Source organism: Vipera berus (assembly GCF_964194415.1).
Source record: "Vipera berus genome assembly, chromosome: 10".
Classification (NCBI taxonomy): domain Eukaryota; kingdom Metazoa; phylum Chordata; class Lepidosauria; order Squamata; family Viperidae; genus Vipera; species Vipera berus.
Window position 1 is genome coordinate 19,811,610 of NC_138213.1, and position 13,655 is coordinate 19,825,264.

General features: G+C 44.3%; 1 protein-coding gene across 1 annotated transcript in view; it reads right to left on the reverse strand.

Moving 5' to 3' along the window:
• PEPD (peptidase D) overlaps nucleotides 1-13,655 on the reverse strand; it is a 178,911-nt gene that overhangs the window by 51,008 nt on the left and 114,248 nt on the right. Inside the window, exon 10 of the mRNA XM_081335811.1 lies at nucleotides 429-497. Coding sequence (XP_081191937.1) covers nucleotides 429-497 — 69 coding nt within the window. The remainder of the gene's footprint in view (nucleotides 1-428; nucleotides 498-13,655) is intronic.

The window sequence follows — 13,655 nt, forward strand, 5'->3', positions numbered from 1 at the left end:
CACAGACCACAGAAGAGGGTTAGAGCTGCGTGTGCACGCTTGGCTGCTCTGGAACCATCCCCTCTTCTCCCCCCCCCCCACATCCTTGCCAGTCTGCAAAGCTGGAAGTTTGGGGAAATCTGCCTTAGAATCAAGAGTGTCAGCAGCTCTGGAATATGCAAGCCATCATCCCAGCTCTCTGGAATATGCAAGCCATCATCCCAGCTCTCTGCATGGCTGTGCCAGATTCAGCCACTCCAAGGCCTTCCATTATTATGGGCCTCATTCGATAAATGTTCCCTTTTCCCCCCCACTGAAGTATTCGATCTAGGCATGCTAAATAACCTGCACTTAATTTAAAAGCTTCCCTGTTGCTATGTACAAGCTCCGTATTAATCCCATTCTTTGGAAAATCAATGTTCCTCTCCCCCCCCCCCCCGGTGCTTTACCTGCCGCAGATGCAGGTGTAGGAAGTGTGCCGCATGCCTCCTTGCTTGTAGCAGTAGTGCTGGAACAGGCTGAAAACCAAGAAAGCAGAGAATTAATCGTTTGTCCAGAAGCTGCAAACCAATATCTCAAGAAAAGCAGCCCCAATCTGCCTCGTGCTACTCAGTTTTTAGCACAGACTCCCCATCTCTTCCATTCAGATTTTAACTCACAAAAAGTTTGTTAAGAAATAAATAGCGCGCGCGCGCACACACACACACACAAAGCAACACTAGGAAGAAGAAAGCCTCGTACCCTTGGGCAGGTGAATTGATCCCTTCCTTCTTAAGGTTTATGTAGCTCTGAACTACAGGTAGTCCTCTACTTACAACAGTTCATTTAGTGACTGTTCAAAATTACAAAATTCAAAGCACTGAAAAAAGTGACTTATGACCGTTTTTCACACCCCAGGGTCACGTGATCAAAATTCAGTCCCTTGGCAACTGACTCCTATTTATGACGGTCCCAGGGTCCCGGGGTCATGTAATCCCCTTTTTGCAATCTTCAGACAAGCAGAGTCCACGGGAAGCTGGATTCCCTTAACAACCATGCTACTAATTTAACAACTGCAATGATTCACTTAACAACCGTAGCAAGCAAGGTTGTAAAATGGGGCAAAATTAACAACTGTTTCCCTTAGCAACAGAAATTTTGGGTTGAATTGTGTTCGTACATCGAGGACTACCTGTAATATAAATTAAGCCATTTGAATTCCTGACCCTTATAATAGCAGAAGCAAGATATCATCAGCTAAGCATTAAGAGCAAAATCCCCCCAAACCAGAAGGCCAAATCCAGGACGGGCTGCTTCGCCACACCCCAGGCCAGGCCAGAAGAAGTAGGAGCAGTTGCTCACTGCTGCCTCGGCACCTTCTGGGAAGCAGCTATTGTGATAGTAGGCTGTGGAAGCCACAGGAATTATTTTAGGGCTTCTGTTCAGATACCGCGTGTGATGTGAACAAGGCTACTGTGTTTTGTCAACTCAGGATCAGCGTTTTGTGACTTTCTTGAACCCAGGCAGAAAAAGAGTATTTCATCTTTGCAAATCTGAGAAGCCATGCACTAAAGCAAGAAACCTCCTTTCTCAGTGTGAAAATGTGTGCACGGAATTACTTGCTACCACATGCTGTGGAGGGAAAATTGCATACATTGGTTAAAAACACAGATACGCATACCATCAATAGCTTTCACACCATCGGACATTACCCATAAATATATCGGATTTATATTGGGTTTTTCCTGTCCAAAGATGAAAGCTCACATTCTCACTTAACCATGGAACTTCCTGTGTGACCCAACCTACCTCCCAAGATGGACAAATTAGGAGAGACTGGTGTGAATCTCAGATTGGAAAGACTGCTGAGATCATGGGAGGGCAGCTATAGGGTTATAAGTTAAAGCACCTTGAATGGATGGCCATCTACCTCCACTTAAAGATGTCCAATGAAGGCAATTCCACCATCCTTCTGGGAAATGTTATTCACTCTCAAATGAAGGAACCTAGTTATGTAAAACAGAACAGAACAAAAGCTGCCTTCCTAGGGTTGCATTGTCATTTCCTACTGGACTGCTCTGGAATGGTAGGGGGAGCAAATCTTGGATCATCTTCAGTGCAATATATTTGAAAAGTGCAATCTACTCCCCCAAGTCCTCTCTTCTCGAGTGGTTGCGCAGTGGTTAGAATGCAGTGTTGCGGGCTGACTCTGCCAACTGCCAGCAGGAAAGATGCTACCAGATACTTATTCGATTCTCACTGGCTCGAGGTTGACTCTGCCTTCCACCCTTCTGAGGTCATTAAAATGAGGAGCCAGATGCTTGGGGATGCAAATATGCTGACTCTGTAAACTGCTTAGTAAATGTTCTGTTCCAGCTTATGACCGGCCCTGTTTGAATGTCAGGGACAACCCCTTTTTATAATCAACAGGCTGGAAAAAAACCAACCAAATTTATTTACAAAGAATTCAAACAAAAGTTAAACGAAAAGTTCAAACAAGACTTAATCCAAAAGGTTAAACAAGAGTTAAACAAGAATAACAGACCAGGACTCTAGCAGAAGATCTTCAAACGGTTGCCTTCAGCAACCAGCACCTCCCACACATTCCCCTTTTATCAGCAGTCCCAAGGCGTGGCTTCTCATTGCCTTCTCCTGAGTTGCCTCATTGCTTTCCTCTGTTCTGTTCTGCTAGATTGCCTCCTGCTCCTAGCGTCCCTGAACAGAGCCAGCTGTGGATCGTCTTCTTCCAATCCCTCATGCTCACACAGCTGAGTCTGAGGAGGAACAAGACAAGGCTGAGAGTCCTGCAGTGCATCAGAACCTTCCTCTGACACCAAAGGCTCTCCAAACCCCTCCTCTTCCTCCTCTTCAGAATCATCCAACTCAGCTGCCGGAACCACAGGCTGACACTGAATCACAACAGTAAAGCACTGTGAAGGGGTATACAAGTCTGAGTGCTATTGCTACCGTCAACTCACTGTCTTCCTTTCATCCCTTTTCACCAAGCGTTTGTCCCTGATCGCCCTTGTTGCCCTTTCTGAACCTGTCTCTGCTGAGAAATTCTTAAAGTCTGAACCCGGACCAAACAGGTAGGGTCTGATCAAAGCAAAATAAAGAGGAATGAAATGACAGCTCTTAAAGAGAAAAAAGTGGGATATAAACATACTAAATGTATACACAGCGTAAGTCTATGCCAGAGCACAATTTCATAGAGAGCTAGGAAGGAGGTTTTCCATCTGAGCCTGAGAAGGCCATGGGAAAACAACCTATAGATCTTCAGGCACTGTGGAATGGCAACTCCTAGCATTCCTTGTTTGCCATACATGGTGAGAGTTGAGTTTCAGCACATCTGGAGGACCATGAGGTCCTAGTAGCAGAATAAGTCCTAATCTGCTCGGCTCAGATTTAACAGGGCTCCTACATCATGTTCCTTCAAACCTGGCCTTGAGATATTTAGCTGAGTCACCAGCCATTGTCAGGTAGATGTTGTAGGAAGAGAGCTATGATAGTGAAAAAGAATCCAGAAGTATCTGGTAGCACCTTTTCTAATGAGCAAATGTTACATTAGGCACACGTTTTTGTGAGCTGCAGAGAACAAACAACCTGAAGGGCTTTATAGGGGCCACCCTCACCCTGAATTGCACCTACTGGGAGCCGATGTAGCTCATGGAGTACTGGAGCCACACGGGCGTACCGAGGTGCACCCAATCTGCCTGTGATGACACATTCTAGACCAACTGCTGCTTTCTAGTAGTCTTCAGGGGCGGCCTCATGCAAAGCACATTGCAGTCATCCGTTTGGGAATTGACCAAGGCGTGAATGATTGTGATTGGCACTTCTTGATCCAGGAACAGGCACAGCTGGCCACAAGACAAATCAAGCAGAGGACTTCCTGGCCACTGATGAAGAATCCCTGCTTCCACGGGATCCTGAAACCCAAAGTCAGGCTTGCTTGGGATGAGGTGAAGCCACTTCCTCCCCACTTGGACAGTTTCCCCGCCCCCCTCACCCTCCTCTCTATTTAGGCTGCTTGGCACTGCTGGGAATTGAGTGGCATAGAAATGTGAGTAATAAATAAATCATTGGCAGTTTTATGCATCAGAATAAATCACACTCTTCAGATTGCAAAAACACTGTGCCTTGTCCTGCATCCCAATCAACCATAATCAGATTAGTACCCCCATCCAATTGCAAAGACCAAATTCAGAAGCACGAGGGGTATTCGCACCTTTTTGCCAAAACCAAATACGCTGTATGGACTCCATTCTCAACAAGTGAAAATGGAAATAACTCTGCAAGTACTGAACTCTTGCCTCCTGGGCAGAAAGTGAAGCAACACATTCCACGATAAGTAGTAACTCTGTCAGTTCAACTAAGCTAGTTTTTATAATTCAGCTATTACAAAACTTCCAGGGGGAAAACATGATGGGGGAAATTCAAAAATCTAAAACTGAGCCACTAAAAGCAACAGAAGATTTTAAATTAATTCCACCTCTGTAATCAACCACAAACTGATTACTTGGCTGACATCATTACGAATGTAAGAGCTTTATTGGATCCCAAAGCCATTATTATAAAGCAAACAAATGTATGCTTCCCCTCCTGGAAATCACACCAATTAATGCTTTCCTTTAATGCATCAATAGGTATTTTTCCTCTAGAGAATGGGAGGAGAGTGAGATATATGTCATGTTTCAGTACTTGTCAGACCTGGCCTAAGCCTGGTCTCTTAGGAAGGAAACACTCTGGACTCCTTTTGTAGGGAAAATGTTACTTTCACTAAAAGCCAAGTGGCAGATCTAAGAGTTTGCACACGAAGATTCCTAGTTAACTTTCCCTTCCATCCCCCTTATCTCCCCATCGTCACATTTGAAGATGTTTTGGTGACTGTCCCAGCATTCGGCGGACTAGATGGGTGAGCAGTGGCATCCCACTCCCAAGTCCGCGGCCTCGGGATGTCTCGGGACTGCGCCAAGATCACTTTCGTTTCCCCCCTCATCTTCCCCCAGCTCCCTCCCCCCAAGGCTGATTGCAGACTGGCCTCTAGCAAAGCATTTGTGAGCGAAGGAGGGCAGCTCTGACAATAATCCCCGCTCAGCAGCTACCAATACTCCTGGAATACAGTGTTTAGAGTGTCCTTCCAGCAAGGTCTACAGCTGTGGTGGTTAGGGAATGATGGGAACTATAGTCCAAAATACACCTGTTGGGCATGGTGTTCCATTTCCTAGGTTCTAACAACATTTTTGGGACGCAGTGGCTCAGTGGGTTAGGACGCTGAGCTTGTCGATCAGAAGGTCGGCAGTTTGGCGGGTCAAATCCCGAGTGCCGCGTAGCAGAGTGAGCGCCTGTTACTCGTCCCAGCTTCTGCCAACCTAGCAGTTCGAAAGCACGTAAAAATACAAGTAGAAAAATAGGGACCACTACGGTGGGAAGGTAACAGCGTTCCGTGCGCTTTTGGCATCTAGTCATGCCGGCCACATGACCACGGAGACGTCCTCGGACAAGCTCGGCTTTGAAATGGAGATGAGCACCGGCCCCTAGAGTCAGAAACGACTAGCACGCATGTGCGGGGGAACCTTTACCTTTACCTAACAACATTTTGACTTATGCTCTGACACCCTCTTAGTGCAAGTTCTAACGATCCTTCCTCTTGCCGAGTGGTTCCAATGGAAGAGCATTCAAGAGACAGTCAAGTCCATGTGCCCATTCCCTGATCCGTCTTCCCGACATAAATGCTTCTCTTCCTAAATCTTCAGGACTTTCTTTACCGGAGCTAGACAGAAGAGATAGTGTGGCCAGACATGCCACAAAGGGTTCAAATGCTCAAAACAGAGCTTTTGTCTTCCCTTAAGGTTTTAAAACAATTCAAGCCACGGAAAGCATCCTTATGCTTTGAAAAGCCAGCCAGAAAGATAATTGTGGGGTTGGGGGTGAAGAAGTGAAGAGGCCTTGAAGAGGGACTTCACGGGAGGTTTGGGTAGGCTTCCAAAACCTGGATGAACTCATTGTCCAGAAGAGAAAGTACAAGTAGTCTTTGACTTACGACAGTTCATTTAGTGACCCTTCAAAGTTACAACGGCACTGAAAAAGTGACTTATGACCCCTTTTCACACTTACGACTGTTGTGGCATCCCTGTGGTCACGTTATCAAAATTCAGACGCTTGGCAACTGGCTCCTATTTACGACGGTTGCAGTGTTCCGGGGTGGGTTGGTCACGTGATCCCCTTTTGCAACCTTCCAATAAGCAAAGTCAATGGAGAAGCCAGATTCACTCAACAACCGTGTTACTAACTTAACACCTGCAGTGATTCGTTTTAACAACTGTGGCAAGAAAAGTCGTAAAATGGAGCAAGGGCCACTTAACGAACGTCTCGCTTAGCAACAGAAATATGGGGCTCAACTGCGGTCGTAGGGTGAGGACTGCCTGCCTAGGGGAAACATACTAGCCTTCCTTCCACGATCTTTCCTTCGATCCAACATTAATCTCAGCTGGCGTCAGAGACGTCCTGCAGGGGGAGCTCTTCCGCCTTCAGAGACGCTCCAGCGTTCCTCGAGCGATGAAGGCTTCACATCCGACAAGGACAGATGGATCCCAACTACAATTAATATAGGATTAACTGCTTTAAGAGTCAAGCACATATTAGAGTTCCTTTCCATCTTTGTGAAATATGCTCTAATAACAATCCAATTCCCTTTAATATGGAGAGGATTGTGGAGGGACCTCATTTATTGTAATATTAAAATGGTTTCATTAACACAGGAGTGGCAACGCAACCCGTTCAGCTTTTTCGGAGACATTTGCTACTGTCCTTCGGCAGCAGCTATTGGGAGTTTACGATACCAAGCCTGCTGCGCATAAAACCAGATATAGCCAAACCTTTCCAGTCGTGAGACAGAAAAACATGGTTGTGGGGGTTACAGAATTGAACCAGAGCTGGAGAAATCCAGGTTCAAAGGCACCAATCAACCATGGAAATTCACTAGGACGATGGCTGGGGAATTCTGGGAGTTGAAATCCACATATCTTCAAGTAGCCAAGCTTGAGAAACACTGCTAGGAGATTCTGGGACCAGAACTATTTTTCTATTCAAACCTCTGAGTTCTAGAGAAAAGGATATATATATTGCAACAAATACCTAAGACTTGTTGATTAGGGAGCACCAGGCTTTCATCTGGGGTCTGTATCTGACTTTTAATCATTTTTTCTTGGAAATGATTGTGGCAGGAAGACAAAGTATATATTTCATGCGTGCTTCCGAGATGCAATCCAACCTGAAAAGCATTTTATAATAAATGACCTAAACTGGATAATAGGCCGGAAATGGGAAGAGTATCACAGTCAGGGATACACCAGGGATCAATTTGGAGTAAGCATGTCAACAGGTTAAGCTCTTAGTAAGGAAGGGAGCCGACAACACAGAGCTTCAAAACCAGGCAGTCACGTGGAGCATCCCCTTTTTCTGAAAGACTTTTCTTGCCACAGTTGTGAAGAGAATCACTGCAGTTGTTAAGTGAGTAACCTGATTGTTGAGTGTATCTGGCTTCCTCGTGGACTTTGCTTGCCGGAAGTTTGCAAAAGAGGATCACGTGACCCCGGGACACTGCACCCGTCATAAAGGTGAGTCAGTTGTCAAGCTCCAAATGTAAATCAGGTGACCCACGGCTGTAAGTGTGAAACATGTTCATAAGTCACTTTTTTCAGTGCTGCTGTTACTTCAAACGGTCAGTAAGTGAACTGTCGTAAGTCAAGGACTACGGGTACAGTATGTTCACAAACAAGTTTCCTCTTTGGCATCTTAGCAAGGAGACTAAGGCTAAGATTGTGTTACAATGAAACCTTGACAACAAATCAGATTTTTCTGACAAATTACTCTCGCGTAAATGATGTACAATAAATGAGCTGATTTGCACCCAAATGAGGCAAATCCTTTGGTTTAAGAACTGATAGTATTATGCAAATGTTATCATTATCATCACCGTCATTTTAGCCATTGTCTATCCACTGCGGGATGAAGGCCTTTTCCACACGTTTCCAGCCCTGCGGCCCTGAGCTTTCTTTTGCCAATTGGACCTGCAATACTTACTGATGTTGTCGCTCCATCGCAAATGTTGTGAATTGGTGCAAACGACCTAAATCACCACAATGCATCCTTTTGCATTTAGTGGACATTTGTCAATAACGGAGTCACAGTTAATCTGTTACAATGAACCTTCATTTCCAATTTGTGCTTGCAAACTGGATAGTTTGTCAATCCTACCTTCACCCAAGAACAGTTAGCTCTGTTCTGAAAAGAGAAAAGACGATGCCAGGCTGCGTTCCCTGCCTTAAAACACATTTAGCAGATCAGTGATATTATCTCTCTGCAGGCCAAATGTTGGGGAATTATCCCTGAACATATATACATCCAGCCTATTGCAAATTAAACCATTTCCTTTCCTTTCTAAGACTCGCACAGCTGCAGTGATAGATGCTAACAAAGCTTAATTAGGAAATCGGCAGATGCCCTCCAAAAAAAAACACCTATAAAAAGCAGCTCATGGTTCATAAATTAAAAGGAAAATAAAACACATCCAACAACATTCATCACTGGTGATTTACAGGGGAAAAAAACAACAGATCGTTTCAGGTTAAAGAGCAGAGAGAGCTGGCTAAACCATAATTGGCATTTTAATTGTATACCAGAGAATTACAAATCTTTTGGCTGATCTGAGGTGCAAATAAAATCCCATCAAATAACATATAGTTGATCTGGTGAAGAAGCCTGCTTCTGGCACCCTCCAGATACGTATATTGCATTGCAGGTTCCATCATCATGAGCCAATATGGGGAGAGGGCGGTTTCTGTGCATCACCACATTTCCTCTCCAAATGGATAGGTTAGCAAAGCAAGTGGGTTAATTGCTTTTTTAAAAAAGTGTTTACATTTTTTTCTGCAGAAACAGAAAAAATATAAAATAATTATAATCTTATATTATTATATTATAATTTTCTGGCCATATTTAATGAGCAATTAAAACAAAATAAAGAATGGGCTAAAAAACAGAACAAAATTTTAGAACTCCTAACACATCATAAAACAAGCCAAAATATTAACAGTTTTGATTGCTATTCTAATTTTTCAGGGAGGAAGGAACCTATCTTCCCTCCTCTGGAGAGTATCCAACAATTAGATGTGGGATGGAGAAGAAAAGATCCTAGCATTTAAGAATCAATCGGTGTTTCACAATTTTATCTACTTTAAGATGTGAGGGCTTCCATTCCCCATGCTGGCTGGGGATTTCTGAGATTTGAAGTCTACACATCTTCAAGTTGCCAAGTTTGAAAAACACAGGAGTAAATTAATGTTGGAATGAATGAATGAACCTTTATTATCAAAGTACAACATGTATACACTGAGATTGGCTGAGCCTCCCTTCCCACCCCAACTCACAGTGACAACAAACCCACCATCTTGTTACACCATGGGAGCTAATTACACACAACACACCGGCCTCGCAAGTCAATCATACATAGTTATTTCCCGTTCAAGAGCCTGACAGCCCATGGATGGAAGCTGTTCTTCAGCCTGTTGGTACGGCTGGCTATACTCCTGTATCTCCTACCCGATGTACCGACCAGGGTGTGAGTCGTCCCTGAGAATTTTCCTCACTCTTCCAAGGCAGCGGGCCCTGGCGAGGTCATCCAGTGGTGTCAGGGGACAGCCCACGATGTTTTGTGCTGTGCTCACCATCCTCTGTAATGCTTTCCTATCCGCGGCTGTCAGACCAGCATACCAAACCACGATACCGTGCGAGGACGCTCTCTATAGCAGACCGGTAAAAGAGGGTCATTAGCCGTTGTTCTACCCTGTTCTTCCGCAAGACCCTGAGGAAGTGGAGTCTCTGTTGGGCCTTTCTGGCCACCTGGGTTGTATTGACTTTCCAGGTAAGATCTTCGCAGAGGTAGACTCCCAGGAATTTAAAGGAGGAGACTCTCTCCACACAGCCCCCCCTCCCCGATGCAAAGTGGGGCAGGTTCCTCTCTTTTCCTCCGGAACTCTAGCACCATCTCCTTTGTCTTGCCAATGTCCAGGTGCAGGTTGTTCTCTAAACACCATAGGGATAGTTTTTGTACCTCCCCCTGTAGGATGTTTCATTTCCATCTGTAATGAGACCCACTACAGTGGTATCATCTGTGAACTTCATGATTGCAGTGGATGGGCTGGACGATACACAATCGTATGTGCACAGTGAATACAAGTAGGGGCTAAGCACTTGCAAGAAAAAATGGTGGTGGTGGTGGTGGTGGGGAATCCCTCCAATCTAAATGAACAATGGTGCGTCAAGAGGCAAAATGAACAACTGAGAGCAAGTTTACCAGAGGTGAAGCCACGGTTTTTCTGTAGTCGGGAGGCCATTCTTTCTACAGATAAGGGGACGTAAACTGGACGGTACTAACTAGGGGAAGGTTGGCTTCAAGCAGCCTATTTGGGACCAAAGGTCACACCTGGCCTTCGCTGCCAGGTTGCCCTCCCCCAAAGGACAGGACTGATTTAAAGTCACATTAAATCACATTTTGATAGCAACATTTGGGAAGTGCCAGAGGCCAAAGCCAAGTCTTTCTGGGGATCCACATATGACCTTGTAAGACTCCTGGAGGGTGTTGGAATTAATCAAGAAGGATGCAACTGGTTAAGGGAACTTCAGCAGCCTTCTTGGATGTTCAAGCAAGTATCCTCTCCCCTTCGCCTCTAAAGGTTCTCTCGTGTGTTTCCTCTTGTAGGTATTGGCAATGACAAAAAACTCAAGGATTAGCATGGCATCACAATTTCACGCTCAATTTAATACTGAATGAAAGAGCCAGCACCTAGTCTGAAGACCCATTATTCTCCTGATTACATTAAAATTCCGGATCTCAAACAGCACTTTTTTGTTTATGACTATTTATTAACATCTAATTAATGAGGGCTAAATCCTTCAGTGACACAATGATTAAGTGGTATTTTAAGTAATTCTTCTTTTTAATTATAATTCTGTCAGAAAGGAGCCCAGTTTTCAATGCATAAGTAGGAGACATTTATAAGCACCCAGTCTTTAAATATGCATTCACGTAAAACCAATAATTAAAAAAAGTCAAAAATGTAATTATACTTTAATAGCTAACACACATTAAAAAGCTTTAATGTGTGTACACCAGGGGTAAGCAACCTTGACTCTTTTATGACTCGTGGACTTCAACTCCCAGAATTCCTGAGCCAGCCATGCTGAGGGGAAAGGGAGAGGTTTCCAAGCTGAGCCAGGCTGGCTCAGGAATTCTGGGAGTTGAAGTCCACGAGTCATAAAAGAGCCAAGCTTGCCTACCCCTGGTGTATACCAATACATACTTTTTATAAATTATTACTGATTTGTGGGACAAAAGTTAAATTAAGGCACTGCTACACACCCACTCAAAAGTCAGGTCACCCTTGAGAGGAGCTGAGGACTGCAGGGTGGTGGCTGGTGTGCAAGGAAGAGGCTTGCCAGGGCCTTATGCTGGCATGCTTCCCAAACTCCCCTATACCTCTGGTCTTCTTGCGAGTATTCCCATAAAAATGTTATTTTACCTAGCTACCCGGTTTGGGCCTGGGTTACTTAGGGATTGATACCAACACACAGAAAGACAGATACTCCTTCTTCCTTTGGGCGGTGGGGGGGGCATTTTCAGGTCTTCCTGCCTGCAGAGAAAATTCACTAGATAATATCTGACATCAAGGAATAAAATGGAGCCAAAGCAGGCCATGTCATGCCATAAGCATAGGGTCTTCCTGGAAAGTTCCACGCGTGGACCTTCAACAATGCCCCATTCGCCAGCTTCTTAGACTTGCCTGAAATGTTTTCCGTGTATTTTTTTTTCCTTTTATAGAACCAAAAGCAGGAAATGGCATGTTCATAGGCTCATAGGGCTGGATGGGACTTTGGAGGTCTTCTAGTCTAACCCTCTGCCCAAGGCAGGAGTCCTTCATTGTCCAAATCATTGCCCAATCTTTTCTTGAAAAGCTCCAGCGGTGAAGCATCCACAACTCCGGGAGGCAAGCTATTCCACAGATTAATCACTCTGTCAGGAGATTCAGTTATCACAATAAGCACACTATACCACCCAATTTATGAAATGATAAGCAATGACTCTCCAGTCGTTCATCAACATCCCTTCTATCTGAAGATGTCAAAAATTCCTTTTCTCTTACCAGTCAGTCTATGGTCCACCATTTTCTAAGCGTACTGATAATTTCCTGGCTTAGAGTAACCCACAGAATATTGAAATAGACAAAGACTGCGTGTCTAACCAGTTTTATCATGCTGTAAGCTTTTCTGAGCAGCAGCTTCCTTCATTTCCAGCAACATCTTTTCCCCCATCTCCAAAGAACATCATTTCTTTGGCACCTTCTTCCATTTCTGTTCCCCAGTCATTTTTTCCCCCTCTACCTCTACATTAAATGGTCAGAAACATCATGGGAGGTCTGCTTGAGTTTATTAAAATGCAGTAATTTAAAATTTAAATGGTTCCTTGGGCTATATATTCTCCAATTTAGAAATAGCTATTCTCCACTGTGTGCAGGCTAGGCTATTAGAAAACAACTTTAAAATCTTTTTAGTATCCATCTGTAAATATACAGGGAGTGCAGAATTATTAGGCAAATGAGTATTTTGACCACATCATCCTCTTTATGCATGTTGTCTTACTCCAAGCTGTATAGGCTCGAAAGCCTACTACCAATTAAGCATATTAGGTGATGTGCATCTCTGTAATGAGAAGGGGTGTGGTCTAATGACATCAACACCCTGTATCAGGTGTGCATAATTATTAGGCAACTTCCTTTCCTTTGGCAAAATGGGTCAAAAGAAGGACTCGACAGGCTCAGAAAAGTCAAAAATAGTGAGATATCTTGCAGAGGGATGCAGCACTCTTAAAACTGCAAAGCTTCTGAAGCGTGATCATCGAACAATCAAGCGTTTCATTCAAAATAGTCAACAGGGTCGCAAGAAGCGTGTGGAGAAACCAAGGCGCAAAATAACTGCCCATGAACTGAGAAAAGTCAAGCGTGCAGCTGCCAAGATGCCACTTGCCACCAGTTTGGCCATATTTCAGAGCTGCAACATCACTGGAGTGCCCAAAAGCACAAGGTGTGCAATACTCAGAGACATGGCCAAGGTAAGAAAGGCTGAAAGACGACCACCACTGAACAAGACACACAAGCTGAAACGTCAAGACTGGGCCAAGAAATATCTCAAGACTGATTTTTCTAAGGTTTTATGGACTGATGAAATGAGAGTGAGTCTTGATGGGCCAGATGGATGGGCCCGTGGCTGGATTGGTAAAGGGCAGAGAGCTCCAGTCCGACTCAGACGCCAGCAAGGTGGAGGTGGAGTACTGGTTTGGGCTGGTATCATCAAAGATGAGCTTGTGGGAGGGCCATGATTTGTTGTTTGGCTGGCATGCATATTTGTTGTATGACAAGAAGGTAGATTCTGTGTTTAGGATGCATATTTTAAGACAGGCACTGCTGAGAGTTTGGAAGAAGTACAGATACAAGTTAAGCAGCAAGATACCATTGTGGGCAATTCCAAAACACGCAATAGAAAATATACATGCTGGTTTCAAACACGATGAGACTACCTACAAGGAAATTTTAAGTTTGGAAAGGAATGTTTGGTGCCTGAAATCATATAATTTCTTGCGA